The sequence below is a fragment of the Brienomyrus brachyistius genome, chromosome 21, assembly GCF_023856365.1.
Source record: "Brienomyrus brachyistius isolate T26 chromosome 21, BBRACH_0.4, whole genome shotgun sequence".
NCBI lineage: Eukaryota > Metazoa > Chordata > Actinopteri > Osteoglossiformes > Mormyridae > Brienomyrus > Brienomyrus brachyistius.
Window position 1 is genome coordinate 9916261 of NC_064553.1, and position 21310 is coordinate 9937570.

Here is a 21310-nt window from a genome sequence, read left to right on the forward strand (position 1 = left end):
GCCTCTTGTTCATAAATAGGAAAAAATACGTTAATGTAATATAATGATGATAAAATACAACTCCGTAGTTACATCACGGTTGTTGCCGAGATACCGCCTACCTCACAAAGGAACATATTCTAAAGACCTACAGACAATGTAGACCTCCCTCTATACAACCTATTCAGAGGTGTGTGTTTTCCTTTCTAGTACCGGTGTGTGTTTCACACCTTTTTGTAAGCAGACGTAATGGGAACCTAATTATGGCAAATGTGCAGAATAGTGTATAAAAAGTGTACTGGGCACCTTTCTTTGTGGAACCGGCAGCCGATGTTGAAAAACCAATTATGTTCACTGTGCTGTGGCCCGGAATGTTGGTTGTGTTGTTCGTAAACGGAATTTGGATCTCGGGTGTGGGGGAGGGCTGTGGCAGTGTGTTGGAATATTCCTGACCAGAACCTTCCGCTCTCGTTGCTCTTCAGCCTGCAGCCCAGGAACCTTCAAGTCCAAACAGGGGGACACCTTCTGCTCGCCCTGCCCCCCCAACAGCCGCGCCAGCTCCGGCGCCTCCAACATCTGCCCTTGCCGCGGCGGCTTCTACCGCGCCGACAGCGACTCGCCCGACTCCCCCTGCACCAGTAAGTTCCGGAACTCGCATCCTCGCGGACCATGGCCAGTGTGACCCGGCAGGTCGACGGTTCTGCTCCCGGGTTTCTGTTCTTGTGGTTCTCCGTGGTTCATCTGAATTTTAGTCTCATGAAAATATTATTCAAGGGTAACAGCCTATCGGCCTCGGAAAACAGTGAACAAATAATTCAGTAAACATGGGCCAGAGGTCTCTTTCTGAGCAGTTCTGATAGGTTACCAGTGAACCTGGACATGTTGAAGACCGCTTGTCAGGTCCAGGGCTTAGGGAATAGACTGGGTTTGAAGTGCTGCTATGGTTCCTGAAAGCATGGGATGCACCAGGAGACTGGAGATGAGAGGCATTCCTAAGACTGTCGTTCATCACCAGCTGAGCAGATTTGCCCCTTGGTTTTGATGAGCCCCGATAATCAGTCAGACGCAGCCTGAGGTGCAGATGGATTTAGCCTCTAGGGGGCGTGGTGAGGGTGTGAGGCGCAGGGGTGGATAGCCATCTCCCAGTTATGTGTGTAGAACATTTGCATGTTCCGTCTCTGTGTCTTCTACAGGCGTTCCGGTTTCCTCATGCATGACAAGGTTGTGCAGTTATGTTATCAGCATGTCTGCGTTGCCCGTAGTGTGTGTGTGTGTGTGTGTGTGTGTGTGCTACAGGCTTATAGTGATGCAATAGTGTAAGACAGAGGGATGGATGGATAGATGACTGATAGGATGGATGGATGTAGCAGGCATGTCTCATACTGACATGCTGGGGGGGGGGGGGGGCTCGGACAGTGTGACCTCACGGATCTTTCGCCCCCGCAGCCATGCCCTCATCTCCTCGGAACGTCATCTCCATCGTGAATGAGACGTCGCTGGTGCTGGAGTGGGGCGAGCCGCGAGAGTCGGGCGGGCGCGACGACCTGCTCTACAACGTCATCTGCAAGAAATGCCCGCCGGAGCGCGGCGCGTGCCAGCGCTGCGACGACAACGTGGAGATGACGCCCCGGCGCCTGGGCCTGACGCAGCGGCGCGTAGCTGTGCGCCACCTGCAGGCCCACACACAGTATAGCTTCGAGATCCAGGCTGTCAACGGCGTGTCCAGCAAGAGTCCTTTGGCACCGCATTATGCCACCGTCAACATCACCACTAACCAGGCCGGTCCGTACCCCCCCTGCCCCCCACACACCCTCTCCCTCCATGAGCCCCTCCAGAGCCGCCTTCATCCTCACTATTCTCCTAGACAAATTAGCCTCCCCTCCAGCATCTAGGAAAGTAATGCCATGTCTTACCTCCTGTACGGGACCCCCCACCTGGCCCCCTTTTCCCAGCAGATGTCGCATAAGATGTTAACCTCTTTTACGATGCTGAGACTGGGATCCCAACACGACGGGGTCCCATGTGCGTGAGATGGGGGGGGATCCATGCTTGAGACAACAGTGGGATTATCCTTCCTCTGTCTGCTATTGCCCGCCCCATCCTTCTGTTTCGGAACAAAGACCCTGGAATGCCTCCTGTTTACACTTGGGGAGGGGGTGACAGGCATCCTAGGCCTGACTATTCTCTGTTATTGTGTATTGGTCAGTTGTGGGGTTAGAGGGACGCCGTCCCATGACCCAAAGCCGTACCGTACAAGAGTACACGGTCACAGGACCGGGGGGGGGGGGTCTACCCCACCAGATTATACCACAGGTTTTCTTGGGGTGCTCTGAATATTCATTCACCTTTTAAGACCAAAAGTAAATACGGGGGGGGGGGGGGCGGTATAAGCCGATGGGCCGCCATGGTTACCCACAGTCTCAGCAGGAAGAGGCCCCTTAATCCTGGAGCTAAAGTGATGAGGGAATCTGCCCAGGGAGCATTGTCTTTGGGGAGGAGCAGCTGCCGTGCGGCCTAGCAGCCCGGCAAAGGCTAGGGGAATAAGGACAAGGCTGGGATCAAAGAATCAGCCTTAGGGCTTAAAAAATCTTTTAACAAAGTAAGTAGAAGAAAAAAAGGGGGGGGGGTGTGTGACAGGAAGGGAAAATGAAGAGGTGGAAGGGTGAAGGGGTGAGAGCAGAAATGGAGCAGGGAGAGAGCATAAGAAAAGGGAAAGTCTACAGCGCTGGAGGAGAGAGAATGGGCCTGAATGGGACGACCTGAATGGGGGAAGAATGAGAGGAGCAGGGGCTGGGGGAACAGGGACCGATGCGGAAGGCTGTGCGAGTTGGTGGGCAGGGCTCCGGCACGGGGGGGGGCGTATGTGGCTAGCAGATAGTGTGCGTGTGTTCAGCTGATGGTGAGAAGTTCACTGTAAAATGTCAGTAGGTGTGTTACATAGGTTGAGGGGACATAACGTAAGTTCTGGATGCGTTTTGCATGTTTTCCAGCTTCCACAAACTCCTTCTAAGAACATTACTTGACAGAGTAACAGTGCAGTAAAGTTTACATGCTTCCTGTACTAACTGTTACTTCCCCTCTCATAGCACCTTCCCCAGTACCTACAGTCCACCTGATGGGGGCGACGGCGAGCACCATGAGCCTGTCCTGGCTGCCCCCAGAGAAGCCCAACGGGATCATCTTGGATTACGAGATTAGATACCATGAGAAGGTGAGAAGCAGAGCAGATGATAAAAGCATGCCGGTTAATGTCGCTCCTGCTCACCTCCATGTTTCGGACAGGTTTGCGAAGGTGCTTTATTCTCCCCATGCCTTCTCCACTCCTCCCTCGTGCACCTCCTCTGCTCCTCCCTCATGTACCTCCTTCAACTGCTCTTCATATATACCTCCTTCACAACTACCCCTATAATCCTCCACTGCTATTACCCTTCCATACCTCTTCCACTCCTCTCCTGACACGCCTCCACTGATCCTCCCTTTACACACCTGCTCCACTCCTCCTTCTACATAGCTCCTTCTCTCCTCCCCCTAGGCACCTCCTCCACTCCTCCCCATGTACTTCCTTTGCTTCTGTACCTTCATACCTCTTCCGCTCCTCGCCTCCCCCTACACACTTCCTTCTCTCTATCCCCTCTGCACTTCCTGCAGTCCTCCTTCTGTACGCGTCCTTCATTCATTCCCCCATACTCCTCTGTACTCCCTGCCTTCAGATTATGTGTCGCATGAGCCCGATCCACGCAGCCCTGTAGTGGGCCAGGGAGGGTGTTTAAGGGGCGGTTGTGGCACTGATCACGTGACTGCTGGCTTGTCGTGGCCATCACCTTGCAGGGACGCGAGGAGGCCATCGCCCACACAGTGACAGCCCAGCGGAGCTCGGCACGGGTGGAGGGGCTCAAGCCAGGGACAGGCTATGTGGTGCAGGTGCGGGCGCGAACCGTGGCTGGCTACGGGCGCTACAGCAACCCAGCGGACTTCAGCACCAACCTGGAGAGTACGTATGCAATTCCCCCCCCCACCCCCCGTAGTGGCCCCTGCTTTGTATGTGACTCGTCACATATATGCATACAGTATGCTATTGTAGCAGATCTTACCTCACAGCCTACATATCAGAGCCTTTAATTGTAACTCAATGCATATTCCACCAAACCACTGTCATGCGGCACCTAATCTAATATAATCTAATCTAATCCAATTCAATCCCATCCCATCCATCCATCCATCCATCCTCCCTCAGCTCCAATTAACCTTGCTGCTTGTCTTAGGACTGTGGGAGGAAACTGGACTACCCAGAATGCCCATACAGCCATTGGAGATCATTTGGTCAGGGCAGAGCTGTAATTCAAACCCCTAATCCTGGAGGTGTGAGGCAGCAATGTGAACCAATGAACTTGATCTAATCTAATGTTACCCAATCCAGTCCAATATAGTGTAATGAATTCTTTGTGAAAAAACATCACAGCATTTGAATTCAGTTTGGCACCACTAATCAAGTGAAAGCTCTGTGCAGTCATTGGAAGTGAGGGAGGACGAGTGGCCACTGGCGGCAGAGGTTGCGTGTCACATGACCTGGCCTAATCCCCTCTCTCCATTGACCACGACCTCAGGTGACCCTGAGAAGTCCCTGCAGGAGCAGCTTCCCCTTATCGTGGGCTCAGTGACGGCAGGCCTGGTCTTCGTCATCGCCCTTGTCGTCATCGCCATCGTCTGCATGAGGTAAGGGCGCTCCTTTGGCTCTGGCAGTCATGTTTAGCTTAGTAAGCACCTTCCCACAATGCACTGGACAAAACACGCCATGGATAAGTCGGGCCATCCATTTTATTGCCATTTTTGTGCATTTTTTCCATCATTGTCCACATTAGGGGCTAATACCTCATTATTACATTATCAGCTATACATGCCTATTATATATTTAGCAGCAGAAAATTGGCAGGATCAGTCTTTCAGTCCTGGATTACCTTTCTATAGTGTGTTAGTCAGTAGACACTCCCGGTGAATCCGTTTAACATCAGCCCACGGAACTCTCCGGCACAATTTCGGAGCGTATTACCACGCCATGGCAACTGTCATCAATGGTCCTTAGGAATACAAAACACCCCCACCAAAGAAATCCCCCGCTCCCCCAAAGACCGGCGGGATGAAAGACGCATGCATGTGGTCACCGCGCCTATCCTGTGCGCCTAAAAAACTTTGTGGGGGGGGGGGGGGGGCTGGCCCCGTTCCCAGGCATGACCTCCAGCCTTCCCTGTGACACCGCCCCTCCCCACGCTCTTCTCCCGCAAGCCGGGTCCTGTCGGGCCGGCCTGAATAATCTCTCTGCCCCCTCTGCCTCGCCTTTCATCGATACATTGTGTCTCAGTATCTCAGTATGTCTGCGACAGAAGGCTTTGGCATATCCCAGAATCCCGCATTTGAATTGGAAATGAGATGCAAATTACTAGCGGGCATTATTGTCCCGGTTACTGGTTAGACAACAAAGGATCCACATTAACATCTAATTCCAACACCCTCCTTCCCAACACACACACACACACGGTCACACACGCACACACACAAAGATATATATACACACACACACATGGATACACATACACGGACACACACACACACACGGACATACATATTAATAGGCTGACATGAGAAATGGTAAAACAAGAGAAATGTTATGAGTGGGACTAGTAACTAAAACACAGGCTCACATAACACTGTCAAACGGAGGCTAAAAATGGCAGGAAGTCGCAGCCCCGACTAGAAGCAGACTCCGTTAGCTTTTTAACAGATGACAGAGACTCGCCCTCGACTCACCTGAGACGGTGAGATCCTGTGAGAGACCCACATCCCTTTTGCTCTGTAGTCTTCCTCGACAACAACATACGTATGACTCGCGGGTACCAGGTCCTGAGCCTTTAATGGAGGGGGGGACTTGCACCGATGATTCTAGAGCTGCTCACGGAATTGCATTATGCCCCCCCCCCCCCCCCCACAGGAAACAGCGTGGTGGATCGGAACTGGAATACACAGAGAAACTTCAACAGTACAGTAGGTTTCCCATTTATAAAATATATATGCGTGTATGTTTGTATTGCAAAAACCCTGACCCTAGTCAGCTGACCTGCCACTAACTTTCTGTTTGCGTGGTTTATGATGACAACAATGCTGTACGTAATTATTAGAGCATGTTATGTCATATCTCATCAGCGGTTGAGTACCTTCCGTAAGTGGAGCCACTTAGATTCATCGCTGATTAGGGTGCAGGTTTAGTTCTCCTGTCTGTGACCAGTAAGCATGATCTGCGTCCCACCAATTACAGGAGCCTCACGGCAGTTTGTGTCTAATACACGGCTGATAGGGGCACCGTCCGTATTCTCTTTGCTTCTAGTAACTCCTGGGATGAAGGTGTATATTGACCCCTTCACCTACGAAGACCCGAACGAGGCCATCCGCGAGTTTGCCAAAGAAATCGACATCTCCTGCGTGAAGATCGAGGAGGTCATCGGGGCAGGTAATCGACACAGGCACCTCAGCAGCAGGGGGACGACAGCTAGGCACTGCCAGGCCATTCCCTTAAAGGACATCAGCCCAAGCGGTACTTCGACCACGGAATCCTTCCCCTGTCGGCTTTACTCACAATGCTGGTCCTGGGGGGGGCACGGACACCTTCAGGATTCGCTTCCCACTGACCCTCTCAACCCCCCACCCCTGACAAGTCATTTGATCTGACCCTCCCCCTCCTGAAGGTGGACCCAGGGCCAGAATTGTGCATATCTCTCTTTAAACCATCTAGAAGCTACTCTGCTAGTGGTGGACTTCCATTAATGCTGCATTGTTGGACTGTTCCATTAATGGTGGACTGTCTCATTAATAGTGGACTGTTCCATTACTGTTGGACTGTCCCATTAATGGTGGACTGTCTCATTAATAGTGGACTGTTCCATTACTGTTGGACTGTCCCATTAATGGTGGACTGTCTCATTAATAGTGGACTGTTCCATTACTGTTGGACTGTTCCATTAATGGTGGACTGTCTCATTAATAGTGGACTGTCCCATTACTGTTGGACTGTCCCATTAGTGGTGGACTGTCTCATTAATAGTGGACTGTTCCATTACTGTTGGACTGTCCCATTAGTGGTAGACTGTCTCATTAATAGTGGACTGTTCCATTACTGTTGGACTGTCCCATTAGTGGTAGACTGTCTCATTAATAGTGGACTGTCCCATTACTGTTGGACTGTCCCATTAGCAGCAGACTGTCCTGTTAAAGGTGGACATCCTTTTAATGCTGGACTATCCTGTTAATGTTGGACTGTCCTGTTAATGTTGGATGTCCGGTTAATGTTGGGCTGTTCCATTACTGTTTGACTGTCCTGTTAATGCTGGACCATCCTGTTAATGTTGGATGGCCTGTTAATGTTGGACTCTCCTGCTAATGCTCGACTGTCCTGTTAATGGTGGATCAGACCCGTTACAGGAGGATAAGTCTTGATAGTGCTGGACCGTCCCTAAATAATAATAATATCACCTTTCCCTCCCTTCTAAATTAGTCTGCAGGCCCCATGTTGTTACCACCCCTTCAGCCACCCCTCCCAACCCCTCTAAAAATTAGGCTGGTAATTATGATAGTTTCCAAAGGTTACAGAAGTGTGCCCCCCAGGAACCAGGGTTTGGCATTTCCGACTCGGAGACCTGCATCGTAACGGAGTGTCCCGTGTGGCTTGCCCCCCCTCCCCCCGCCCCCGCTACACGGCAGTGCTTCTAACATCTCTCTGCTGCTCTTGGTTTTCGCCCAGCTTTGCCTTGAATGACAAGTGTGTCGTGTCCCTCCGCCCCACCCTTTCCCGCTCTTTCTTCACACATGCACATGTCCTGATTTAGACTACACCCCCCCTCCAGCCGTCAAACTCCTCTCCCCTCCTACCACACCCTCCGCTCCACCTCCTTAGTGCCCCCCCACCCCTAGTCCCCTCCCCTTCCCTCTTCCCTGTCCCCCTCCAACCTCCCCAACCTTATGGTGCCTCCTGCTGCCATTTTATCACAGTTTTGTCCCGCCCCCATAATTTTGCTCCACCCTCATCATCTTGCCCCTCCCCCTCTTACCCCAGTGCAAGTTTCCCTTCTCAGTTCCAGCCAGTAACACTCCCTTCTCCCCTCTGTCTGCCTTCCCCCCCACAACGCCCCATCTCTGCCCGTCTACCGTCCAATCTTAGGAGAGTTTGGCGAAGTCTGCCGTGGCCGCCTCAAACAGCCGGGGCGGCGGGAGATTATCGTTGCCATCAAGACGCTGAAGGTGGGCTACACGGAGCGCCAGAGGCGGGACTTCCTGAGCGAGGCCAGCATCATGGGCCAGTTCGATCACCCCAACATCATCCGCCTGGAGGGCGTGGTCACCAAGAGTCGGCCAGTCATGATCGTCACAGAGTTTATGGAGAATGGCGCCCTGGACTCTTTCCTCAGAGTAAGGGAAACGACGGACTTGACCTGCTTCCACGCCACACTCAAGGGCGTACCTGTCACCTCTGACACTTGTGGCAGGACACGCTCTCCTGCACACGTCCTCGGACATCTGTGCTGCTTAGTCTTGCGGGGACGTGCCGGAGATGCTGCGGTCACGGAGAGCTACGGTCAGGGTCCTAACATGGGTGGCCTGTTGATATGCTTGCATGTCTCTCACAGCTTTAAAGGAGCCATCTGAGCCTGGGTAACTGACCAATTGCGAGTTTATGTGGGATCGGCCACGACTCAGCTATGAGCGCAAACAGCAAGCTAATCTTCGTAATCCATTTATAAATAATCTTTCTTCACATTTCATTAGGAAAGGTCCTTCCTCGAACGCACCAAGGCGCCTGCAAATTGCCTGTCCCGTTCTTCCTTGGCATTTAGATAGGAGTCATCTGCCTATGAATCACTGCCTTATTGGAATTTTAAGCAGAGCGCGATGGCGACTTGGGACCGTCTCGGGCCGAGCTCTGAGCTGATGTCTGTCTGGTCCCCACAGATGAACGACGGGCAGTTCACGGTGATCCAGCTGGTCGGCATGCTGCGCGGCATCGCTGCTGGCATGAAGTACCTCTCGGACATGAACTATGTGCACCGGGACTTGGCAGCCAGGAATATTCTGGTCAACAGCAACCTGGTGTGCAAGGTGTCCGACTTTGGCCTATCCCGCTTCCTGGAAGACGACTCGACGGATCCCACGTACACCAGCTCGCTGGTGGGTCTCTGCCCCACTCTCCGCAACCTTCCTGTCTTATTATTACTGCCTGCTTGACATCCCTCTTTTTTTTTTCGCGTTCCCCAAAGGGGGGCAAGATCCCCATCCGCTGGACCGCCCCGGAGGCCATCGCCTACAGGAAGTTCACCTCCGCCAGCGACGTCTGGAGCTACGGCATCGTCATGTGGGAAGTGATGTCGTACGGAGAGCGGCCATATTGGGACATGAGCAACCAAGACGTGAGTATGACGTACCGCTCTCTAGCTTTGACTCCTTCTTAGGTTACGTGTTACTTTTATGTAGGCAGCACTTACATTACAGACAATAATGCTAAGTGCGGCTAAGCTAATCTTCCAATGACTGCCCAGGTAAGCGGTATTGGAGTAGCAGCTGCAATATGTCTTCCAAACAAAGCAAGAACTTAATACTACTATTCAGTCAGCATAAAGTTCAAGATTAAGAGCATTCAGGCAGTGTTGTATCAGGGATTGTCTCTGTTGCTAAGCTTCTCCTCTACTTCATCACCCCATCTCCGTTCCAGGTGATCAACGCCGTGGAGCAAGACTACCGCCTGCCACCTCCCATGGACTGTCCCACCGCCCTGCATCAGCTGATGCTAGACTGCTGGCTCAAGGAGAGAAATCTGAGGCCTAAGTTCTCGCAGATCGTCAACACCCTGGACAAGCTCATCCGCAACGCTGCCAGCCTGAAGGTGGTCACCAGCACAAACTCAGGGTAAGCGGGGCGGGGGATCCCCGGGAAACCCCTTCAGGGGTCTCTCTCCTAAAGAGATCAAAGCTAACATACGCTGCCTGACACGCTAATCCATTTTTTAACACCTCACGTCCAACATAGCTGTTACTAGGGGCTGGATCAATTCTTAAGTGGGGGACACTTATGGTTGCTGCCACAGAGATGGCAGAGATGATTGAAGTAGGGCAATTAGTGAGATTAAGATGAGGCATGGAGGGGACTCGTTTTAATTAGCTAGTTAACTAGATTTTAAATGGGCCATCGGGGAGCGGGTGTTGCCACAGAGCATAATGAATGGTGGGAGGGGTGTGCATGTCAGTGTGTTTTGGAGTGTTTTGGTATGCGGTTCAGTGTGTATCATTCAAGGCGGATGCCAGGGGTGTCACTAGATTTATGAAATGTAAATAAAAACCTTTACTTGGTGGTGGGGGGGTCTGATCTATCTGAAAATGAGTAAAAACTTCTTGATTTGGTTGGCCTAACGATGCCCCTAGTGGACGCCTCTTCCCACTCATAGTCTGTAGGCCCACATTTCCCCCAGGCTGGACTCCAGAAGCCCCCGAATGATCTTCAGCTGGCTTTGTGCTGAACTGCGCTACTCTGCACTCCCCGAGGACAACGTCCTCTTGTGCTCTGATAGGTGACAGGCAGCTCCGACTGACCCCTGACCCCTGGATTAGGCCGACGGCATTGGCGACTGGATTTTGGGGCTGTTAGCGGAGGTCGCCCTCACGTCAGAGAAAGCAGCCGCTGCGAGAGAGAGCCAGGCCGGTAACAAAGGGCCATTAAAGGAACTTGTCTGTTAGGTTAATGACTGAGTACCTCAGCCCTTAAGGCAGGCTTATTAAAAATCTCCTACATCCATCAATCTGCACCCAGCTTCTCAATGGTACCACTGTATAGACTTATTAACCTACTCCTGCTCTTAATTGTTGATTAATCTGATGCCAACTAATTATGACAAGGATCAATAGGGCAGTGACGAGGTTCTGTTTGACACCCCCCACCCCGTGGTCCCAAATCTGCTTCCCCCTTTGACCACCATGAAAAAAATATACCTCAATACCCCACCCTCAGTTGGACAGCACGTGGAGCCTATTTGACCACGCCAGAGCCTATTTGAATTCTGGGACACCATCTTAATACTCCTGGCTGGTGCGGAATTGTATTTTCCGCCGAATGGGATAGTAGTCTACTGTTTACCAGACATATTTCACTGTGCTCTCAATGTACGCCATCGCATACCACGCTGGACTTGCAAGTCTGATGTCGGAGCGGGTGTGATATTTCCCTGCAGAAAAATCTAAACAATTTAATTGTCTAAAAATGTGGGCCTTTGAAATTTGGCATTTAGTTTGAATGGTTTGTTTGGAATGCATTTAGTTGTTTCATTTTCTGTATTTTTTTCCATGAAGACTTGGTGCACAGTATTTTCCAAATGTATGGTACATCAAATATTTTTCACACAAAGGTAGCAGTATTTGAATGAGAAGTACAGTAGCTTTATGTGTCGATGGAATAGAAGAGGAAATGTTAGGCTATGCTACTTGTATTTAGAAGGACAAGATATGAAAGATGTATATCGTGTGACAAATCGATACACTAATTGTCACGATACACGGGGCAACTTTTTCAGCAATGTTGCCAGGCAACTGCGAACCAGGTGAGAGAAAAGGCAACTCATCTGGATGACTGTGAAAAGTTGCCCGCCTTTCATCAGAGTTTTTCAAATAGCAATTTGTGGCTTAATATCAGTAGGAAAGTAACATTGCTCAAAAAGTTGGCCCCGTGTATCGTCACCCTAAGATAGCCAAGCTTTGATACCCATTGGTAGTCATGTCCAGGTCATGGTGAGGAAGCACAGAGTGCATGACAGGGGGTGTCCCGTGTGTGTCTCCAGGTCTTTGGAGGACATACCTCTCAGTCTACATCCCATTTTCCAACCTTGTATCCAATACAGGGTGGCAGTGGGGCCTGGAGCCTATCCCAGACAGGGAACACCCTGGATGGAATGCCAGTATTTTGGTCTACGTGTTTAGCCAAACCCATGTCACGAAACAATTGCGTAATTGTTAAATAATAATTACCAAGATTTAATGAGTAGCAATTAGCGGCCCATCTTGGAATGTGACGTGTGATGCCCCCGCGGAGAGATATCCGATTACCTGTGTCAGCGTGCTTGCCCGGACGGCAATCTGAGCATGCTTACTTACCCACTGGATATTATATTCTGGTGTAGTGGGGGTATTTCCGTACGTGGCTCCCCCACGTGTGAAATTACATATTACTCCATCTGTAGGACGACGATGCAAAGGGATACTCAAGGCTAAAGGGTTTCTGTGTTTTACCAGAGCGATTCGGGTACGTCAGTCAGGGGTGATGCTATGGTGATGGGGGGGGGGGGGGTTTGGTCCAGGTTGGGGAACCTTTGGAGTATCACGAAAAAATTATCTACAAATAATTTAATGCCATAAAACTTCATTAAGAAATTATTATTGTATCCATTTTTTTTTCATAAACAAGAATGTGGTTTGTAGGCAAGACTAAAGATATTGTTGCTATTTGAAATCTACAAATTAGCTGCATTTTTAGACAGTGTATTGGATCTTACGTCGTCAGCAGCAGTATCCAAACCTCAGCGTGCATCGCGAGGCAAAACGGATGTGTCAGGAACTGAGCAGGCTTCGACAGTCTGGGGGAAAGAAATGAATAAGAAGGTTATATCTGAGTTTTTCAAAAGCAAACAGACGAGTGGACATGACTCTATGCCCCCTCCCCACCCTGTCCAGATGCATACCACAGTAACCTTGGTAACCACCGTAACCACAGTAACTAGGAGGTCCACTCCCGATTGTTAAAGTTGAGCTTTTACCCACCTTAACACGGTAGGGAAGAACGAGCAGGACACGTCATGAATAAGGAGAGCGTCCGGTTTTGGGTACGAGAGCATATGACCTGCATCCCGAGGCCATTCGCTCACAGTGGAGGAGGAGGCGGAGTCGTGGGACCCTGCAGGGCTGGAGAGGTGGCGGGGGGTTTCCGAAGGGGGTGCCGAGGGGTTCCCTAACCGCCCCTCTCTCTGTGTCTGTCTCCCTGCAGGGCCTCCCAGCCCCTCCTCGGTCGCTGTGTCCCCGACTACAGTGCCTTCTCCACTGTGGGCGATTGGCTGGACGGAATAAAGATGAGTCGTTACCGAGACAACTTCCTCAACGCCGGCTTCGCCTCCTTCGACCTGGTGGCGCAGATGACCTCCGAGTGAGTGGGCGGGACCTCCAGAGCTAGGGAAAGCAGGAATCAGGGGGTGGCGTGTAGCTCAGAGGGTGAGGCTACGGTGCCTGAAAGGTTGCTGGTTCAAATCCCAGAGTGTTTTCTTCCCCTCAAAAAAAAATTTATGTAACTTTGGATAAAGGTGTCTGCTGGGTAACTAAAACATAAATATGCAGTCTGTTTACAGAAGAAGGGTGTAGAGGAAGAGTTAAGCAGAGGATAGGCGTTTTAGGAAGGGTGCAGATTTAAGTGGGTGGTTAAGCCAGGAGAATAAGTGAGATGGGTGATAATCCTACCTATCACGAGCTGTCAGTCACTGTCTAAATTAACCTCGTGCAAAACAATAAACCAATTAGAGCCAATCGTTCTTTGACTGACAGCACACAACAGTCCCACCCACCAAGGCCTACAGGGCTGTGTCTCTGCCCAAGGTTAGACGTAGAGCTGTTAGACGTCACTCCTCCCTCTCCCTCAATTTTTTTTTGCAAGCATCGTCATACAAGCATGTTTCATGTCGGCCGTCACTGAATAGGAAAAGCTCGACGGCCGAGATGCCGGGAAATTGCCTGGGAAGGAAGACGGATCGTACATGCGGGATCAAATGAATGAATAAGAATAATAATCATTTAAATGTGGGCCCAGTCGGTGGAGGTGGTGAGGGGGGTGCAGGAGATGGAGGGGCAGGTAATTTGTTTTAATTTGGCTCCCTGACAAGCGGCCCGATCGGCGGATTCCTCCTGTCCTTAATGCCTGGCCGTCCGCGTAATGGGCTCCGTTCATTATCATTTCACCGTCCGCCGGCGGTGTGATGAGAGCGCTGCTGGAGGGGGGAGGGGAGGGACGCAATTAACGGCTGTTTGCGGGCATGGTGGCAGGGGGGGCAGAGCGTGCGGGCTCGGGAGTGATCCCCCGCGGGAGTGTGGCAGCGTGGGGGGGTCGGGCGTGGTGGCTGATCCACTAAACCTGTACAATAGGGGCTTGGTTAGCCCAGCGGGTGGCACCAAGCAAACAGGTCGTTTAAGACACTCCATGGAGGTCGCACGTCAACCCGGATTATCGCCCCCCCCCCCCCCTGCAGTGCCATCTTTGTGTGGCCTTGCTACTCTCGTTTCTAATTAACGGTACCACGGTCTGGCGGCCAGGTGAGCCCTCCCTGGATGCCCACCCCCCACCCCCCATGATCCAATGTGGCCCGGTGTCGACTTTCTGATCGGATTCGCCCTGTGGACCGTGGCAGCTGCTCCATGGAGGTGTGGAATGGCCGGGGGGGGGGGGGGGGGTTATTGATTTCTCTCCACCTGCCCCCCCCCCACCCATACCTTTGATCTCTCCCTCCGCTTACCACCTGTTTTCTGTGTGGGAGCGTGTTAAGGTGCGTTAAGTAGGAGACCCGCATGTGAACTCTGCCGCGAAGCCGTCCGTCGGACGGAGTGTGACCTTGGCCGCGATTCAGCCCTTTAAACTGTTTGCGTTCAGTCTGTCTCCTGTGCGGGTCTGGGCACCGTGTCCCATTTAGCTGGAGTTGTACTATAACCATGTCGTATTTATCATCCGTGCTGCCGCCGCCTGCTTCACCGGTATCTCCCTCTTGCTCCGCAGGGATTTGCTGCGGATAGGAGTGACGTTGGCCGGCCATCAAAAAAAGATTCTGGGCAGCATTCAGGACATGAGACTACAGATGAACCAAACACTGCCAATCCAGGTGTAAAGGGGGAGGGACTTCACCAGAGTGAGCCAATAGAAACCCCAGCTGCCTGACTGTCTCTGCCAATCAGAAAACTGACTCGCAGTGCCTCAGACATTTTTTCCTTTTTTTTTGTTTCCTCCACTTCCTGTTTTCCACGTTATGCTACGTTTACACCTAGCGGATATTAAGATTATTCTGTATTTCAAAGAGTCTCATTACCTGTGCAGGCCTTCCTGGATGGTGTTTGCATGCGTGTGTGATTTTTTAAAATTTTCTTTTGTTTTATTTTACTTTTCTGGCTGGACTTTCGTTCATTTCTGGGACTCCTCCTTGTGACATCTGTCCTCACGCAGTCTCTCCACTCGATGGCTGAAACCAGGGAAGAAGGGAGCACTTTACTACGAGTGGATGACGAGGCAAACAAACTAAAGGACACGGCGTCTAAATGAGTGTAAAGCGGAAAAGAGTGTAATAGACAATCTCTCCCACATTCTGTCTCTTTTTGTATTTTCCGATCTTCATATTGAAGATGTTTAATTTTAAATGCACATGCCTGACAGATATGAGGCCAGAAGGGACCGGAACGTTCCAGAACTGGAAAGGGGAGGAACATAAACATCCGTGGAACCACAATGAGACTTTAGTGTTGAATTTCCCGACTAAACCAAGTGTGAAGTCTGGGTCAATTAGGAACAGTTTTGCAATCATCCTGACTTTTTTTTAAGGAATTAAAATCGTGGCTATTCATTTGTGTGTCAGCCAGTTTTAAAAATCATTTATTGGGATGCTTAGAGGCTGATCGCTCTGTGAGACTCAAAGATCACTCCATCGGGACAGTGGATGGAGGGAGCAAAAGGACCATGGCAAAAGACTTGATGGAGACACTTTCCAGTGTGATATCTGCCTGAGCGTGAGCTCGGCACACAGATGCTGATCCACAGTGCTGTACCACCGCAGACACCCAGCGCATGGACTGAACTCGGTTGTGATCAGAAGACTTTATTTCTGAGACAGCATAGCTGTTATTCTATTGATAATTTTGCAATTTTTATTGGTTCTAAAATAAAAAAATATATATATGCATTGTTCAGAAATTCAAACGTGACTGCAGAAAAGGACCTTACGTCTTCAATAATATACCTTCCTATCTTATCCCTCTGCTTGTTTTCAAAGGTTTTTTTTTTCGCTTCATTCATTGGCAGACGTCAATGTCTGGGCATCGCGGTTAATTACAGTGCCCGTCCCGGCGTGGTTTGGGGGGTGGGGGGGGGGGGGGTTTGCTGTAGGAGGTCGGTGGTCATGTTCGACGCGAAACCAGTTTGGTGAAGGGGACGGCTGTGTTTGCATCGCTAATTCTGCGTTTACAGGGCACACGTGTGCCTGGTGTCGGGGAAAATAATGGAAATCGGTTTTGTTGTGGACACACCTATGACATGCTGATGTGAGCAACTGCCAGTTGTACCCCCCCCACCTGCTCGAGAAACAGGTGTGAGGACCCCCCCCCCCCCTCCAGCCTCAGCTCTCCGCAGAGCACCGGTAACCTGAAGCCCCTTCAGGTGCGAGCAGACAAACGGCCGGGAAGCTCACACCATACTGACCGCGCTCATACTCCGTCGCCTGGTATGGAAATGCACCCCTGGGATGCCGCCCCCCCCCCCCCTGCCCCCCCCCAGCACACCTCAGACATACCGAAGGCTCATCAGTGACACTGCTTCCTCAGCTGCCTCTTCATACCTTCTTCCCGGTGAGGCTCTCAGAGCAGCGTCTGCGTGGGCGGAGGGTTCCAGAAGGAATCGTCATGCCCCCAGGGATCCGGTGGTACACGGTGTGGGTGCCTATTACCCCCCCCCCCCCCACCTATACACACACACACTAAAGCAGAAGCACAAGTCTGTTGTCAGGTCGCTTAGCCCCTGCTCTCCAGCCTGTCAGCGTGATTTACGCACCCGCCGTCTGCGGCCCCGTAGGAGTACATTTTCTGCGGGAGAAGGCAGAGCCGCCATATCATTACCTGTCTGTTCCCCCCCCCCACCCCCGCCCCAGGTTGTAATCACCCCCTTTCTTGTTTTGCCCCTGGCCTGATTAATGCAACACAGTCTGTCGAGGGGGGGGGGCACCGCCTTGACCCAGGACTGCGTAGTCTGTACGATGTGATTAGCGACAGCGGAGGTACTGTATCACTGATGGGGGGGTTGGGGCTGTCACATGACCCATCCTGATCTGAGGGTGCTAGCGCCCCACGGTGGCTGTCACTGAGCGAGAGGCTTCTCTTGTATTAATGTATGAGTTCTGATCTGAGAGTCCGCAGTCTCCCTCGTCTTCCTCTGGTCTGAGAACCATTCTGGGTATTATGCAAAGTGTCGGCAAACTCTTTCTTTTTTAAACAAAAGGATGTATTTATTTCCCATGCTAACTCTACAATATTGATAATAAAAGAGCCAATGATAATAATAATTCAGTTTACTGGTTCAGTCCAGCTACATTGCTTCCTTGTACTTTCTTACCATTGCTGTGATTATATTTCAGCAAAGGTTAAAAAAAACATTTTTTTATTTTTTTTTTATTTAATTTAAATGAAACAACCCTGTTTCTTGATTGAGCTAATAACTTAAGTATCACCGTAGGAAATGCTTAGAAAACATGTTTATCAACTTTGGGAGAATCGTAATCCACTTAACTGTGATTGTAAAATAAAACGTTTTAAAGATCGCCTTTGTAGTCTACGGTATTAACGAGAAACAAACGTTCTCCTTGAATGATGGGCGCCTTCAGAACATCTACAGGATACTGAGGTATCAGTATGTTCTGACAAACAGCATAATTTCAGTGGCCAATGATCTTTGGGTTTAGTTAAAGTGGTGTGGACATGAAAAACATCCTTAGTTTTATTTTTCCTCATCAGACCACATAAAATGTTTTTTGACGCAGAATCAACATCCAATCCTTCATCGCTGTTATTTTTTTTACTGATGAGTCATCCTTTCGATAATAGTCCACAGCCCCCTGTGAATGTTCACCTGGGGAATGAGGTCTACTGAAGATGCTGTCGTTATCATTTGTTGTCCTACTCGTCCAGCTTCACCACAGTCTTTACTCCCACTGTCCTCTCATTGCTGTGAAATGTTCATACCCCGATGTTTCATACCCATGTTACCAACTCCCACCCTAACCCAACCTGCTGTGTGGCTTAATATTTTACAGCTTATCTTCCCTGTTACTGATTTTCTATGAGTTTTGTAAGCAAACACATAAACTGTGCGCCTTTTAGTCACTTTCAGAACCAGTTCAGAGAAAGAAGCTCATAGTGTGTGTATAGTAATGGAAAAATGGAAAGGAATTGGTTTACTTTTGGAAAGGAATGAGATGTATTTAATGGTGAAGATGAAAAAACAGTTAAAAAAAAAAGATGCATTCTTGTAGAAATATTTTTAAAGACCCATTTTGCAATTAAATTATTTAAGAAATTTATTATACATGTTTGGTGTCTGTGTACTTTGTTTTATTACTTTGAGAGAACGTTTCCAGTTTGGATGGCTGTCTCACAGCGCACCGTGATACAGCCTCGCCAATGCGGTCGATTCGTTTACACTCGCTCCCGAATGCGATGGATTTCCCGCATATCTCTAAAGCGACAGAAACACGTGCTTGTTAAACAAAGGGATTAACTACAGTCAGTAAGAAGATGGTGCCCAGTTTGGTTACATTACATATGCAGATTGCATTGTGCTACTGCCCTTTAAAGACTGTGGAATTTCTCTTCGCCTAAAATATCGCTAAAAATTAAAGGCATGCATTGTTGTTCACAGGGATTTGGTGGGGGGGGGGGGGGGGCACAGAGTTTGTAACACTTTTGGCTGGGAAGTTTTTGTCCTGCTCCCCGCCCCCCAAGAAATTCTCCCCCTCTTCTGTGAGATACATCCAGTTCTTCTGGTTTTCTCTGATGCTCCACCTCATGCTGCCCAGTGAATCGGACTCCCTGCTTTGCCTGTTTTCTTACCATTAACTGGCATCTTGTACAGGATCTCCCCTATCTTATGTCCCAGACTGACAGGAATCGGCTCCCGGCTTTCTGCGACCCCACATTGTTTGTGGCTGTGGAAGACGGACGGACATCCGGTTTGGCCAGCATCTCTTACCGATGTGTCAGGCGCCTTCGAGCTGCTCTGCGATTCTAAGAAGTGAAGCTGAGAATCTTCTCCATTTGGTGGTAGCTCACTAGCATAACGTGGTCTCTGGGGAACGTCTCAGCTAAAAACGCACATTCGCCAAAAGGACACGTGGGATGGAAGCATCCTTTGTTCCTTCCTGTTTCTCTTAAATAAAAAAAAAATCAGCTCAAGATATTGTTGTCATGGTCACCTTTGAAAATCTGCAGGAGCACATGGTTGGAGCTCTTAAGATCTTCTGGGTGGCATGATGGTTCAGCAGGTAGCATTGTGGTCTCACGCCTCCAGGTTGGGGCTTCTGCTCTTTGGTTGAGTGTGAAGTTTGCATGTTCTTCCCTTCCTCTGGGTATGCAGGTTTCCTCCTGCAGTTCAAAAAAATGCAGTTATGGTTAGCCAGCATCTCTATATCATTGCATCATGTTTATGAACCTGATCATTGTCTGGCAGCCCATCCTGGGTGTGCCCCAGTCTTGTGCTGCCTGGAATAAGCTCCAGGTGAGCATGACCATGATTAGAGATTATAAGATGGATGGATGATGGACCTCTAAACCTCATAAATGTATCTCCATACGGAGAAGTTCCACTCATCACGTAACTCAAGTAAATAATCCAGTTGACTCATTGACATCACAGTGATTTTATGAAAGTCAATCCTTCATGGAGATAAAAGTTAGACATCCGATGCTGTTTTTGAGTAGTAACATTTTCGCAGTTATTGTCATGAATGATGCAGGCTGGCATGCAACAGAAGAGGTGAGGGAGATGGATGTCTGTGCAGTGGTGGGGTCATCACAGTCACGGAAAACAAAGTAATTCAACAATTCAAAATAAAAGGCGAGTATTTCTTATTAGGGAAATACAAGCTTTGAACACCCTGGGGTCAGAATAATGAAAAGTCTCAGTGCAACTGATATGCTGAGCATATACCCTGCAGGGGGAGAGCAGAGATTTCTTACAGTGACGCTGTGATGTTTGGGCGTCGATGCTGTGACCTGCTCACATGTCCCTTAGTGCTCCCCTCCTTCCCTCCCAGAAGCAGTGCCCTCACCTGAGCCGCTGGGGTGCCATTCCCCGGCCGGATTACCTTCTCACCAACGTCCCCAGATAAATTTGATCTGGCATAGGTGAAAATAAATACAAAAAAGCACTGCGGAGCTCGAATGTGTCTCCGCTGGGTTACAAAGGGGCTGGGAGAGGCGTAACGGGAGACGGGGCTCTGACACGTCGGGGTGCCGTCTCTCCGCCTGCAACCGGACACCGACCGCCGGCCCGGCTTTGTGCGTCTGCCAGCGCAGGGGGACCCGCGGCTACAGTGCGTGTCCGTCTGCCAGCACAGCCAGCAGATCCCCCATCATTCTCCCTGTCCGTTTTAGCTTTTATTTGTGTCTCAGTATTTATTCCTACGTCAAGCTTAATTTAGTTTTTTTTTTTCGTGCTCTTTGTTTTGGAAGTTAATTGGACTTTTGATTTCATGCCAATAAATTTCGCCAGACTGAAAGCAGCGAAGGTAATATGTTGACAATTGCAATTATATGAACAAATATCACGGACATGAAGCTGTGGTATTTCGGGAATGGCCTTTAATTAGAAGCAATGACATTTTAAACTAAACCGTATCTATGAAAAGAGAACGTTTTAGACAGCGGAATAGCAAATCAGGCTGGAAATATTTAAACCCTCTTTTTACTGTTGTGACTCCTGCGGATGTGGTATTGATTACCGCAGTCTCCGTGCAGCCCAGGGGCTCCGATGCACGTTTGCAAACCTCCTAATAAACTCATCCAATGCAGCAAGTAAAACATCAGACGGGCGCAGGTTTTCCAGTAAACCCTTATTCCCCGTTTGACTTTTCTTGACTCCCGCCAGGGACTTCCCCTTCCCCCCTCCATACCTCTTTTTGTATCTCCTCTAATCCATTGTTTGCTTTGGCTTTAATTGGTCACATACATACCGTGACACGGGGACCCGGAGTCATTACCCGATCCGCGGCGTTTCCGACTGAGCGCCCGTACCGTTAAGTTTGTACGGACACGGGCTAACAAGAAATCCTAATTACTGTTAGAGCTCAAGAAATATTGTTAATTGGCAGCAGATTTTTTTTATTCCGTAGGAAAGGGCAACACCGGCTGGGGAGAGCGACGACCAGATCGGGGTATTTAGTTGCGGAGTCGAGAGTTTGTCAGAAGATGCTCTAATTGCTTTTACGAACGCTGCATGGTAACAGCGACGGGGTGAAACGAGAGCTTCGCGT

At 49.9% G+C, this 21310-nt stretch overlaps 1 protein-coding gene across 4 annotated transcripts in view; it reads left to right on the forward strand.

Moving 5' to 3' along the window:
- Window positions 1-18368, forward strand: part of LOC125716616 (ephrin type-B receptor 3-like) — a 46954-nt gene extending 28586 nt beyond the window's left edge. Inside the window, exons 4-16 of one of the 4 annotated variants that reach the window (XM_048989098.1) lie at window positions 462-617; window positions 1426-1761; window positions 3066-3190; window positions 3808-3970; window positions 4584-4692; window positions 5963-6015; window positions 6356-6562; window positions 8183-8430; window positions 8971-9186; window positions 9276-9425; window positions 9728-9921; window positions 13039-13194; window positions 14806-18368. In XM_048989098.1, the coding sequence (XP_048845055.1) occupies window positions 462-617; window positions 1426-1761; window positions 3066-3190; window positions 3808-3970; window positions 4584-4692; window positions 5963-6015; window positions 6356-6562; window positions 8183-8430; window positions 8971-9186; window positions 9276-9425; window positions 9728-9921; window positions 13039-13194; window positions 14806-14914 (2222 nt within the window). In that variant the 3' untranslated portion in view covers window positions 14915-18368. The remainder of the gene's footprint in view (window positions 1-461; window positions 618-1425; window positions 1762-3065; window positions 3191-3807; window positions 3971-4583; window positions 4693-5962; window positions 6016-6355; window positions 6563-8182; window positions 8431-8970; window positions 9187-9275; window positions 9426-9727; window positions 9922-13038; window positions 13195-14805) is intronic. The other 3 variants (XM_048989099.1, XM_048989100.1, XM_048989101.1) reach the window with 3 other exon arrangements.
- Window positions 18369-21310: the final 2942 nt, after the last annotated feature.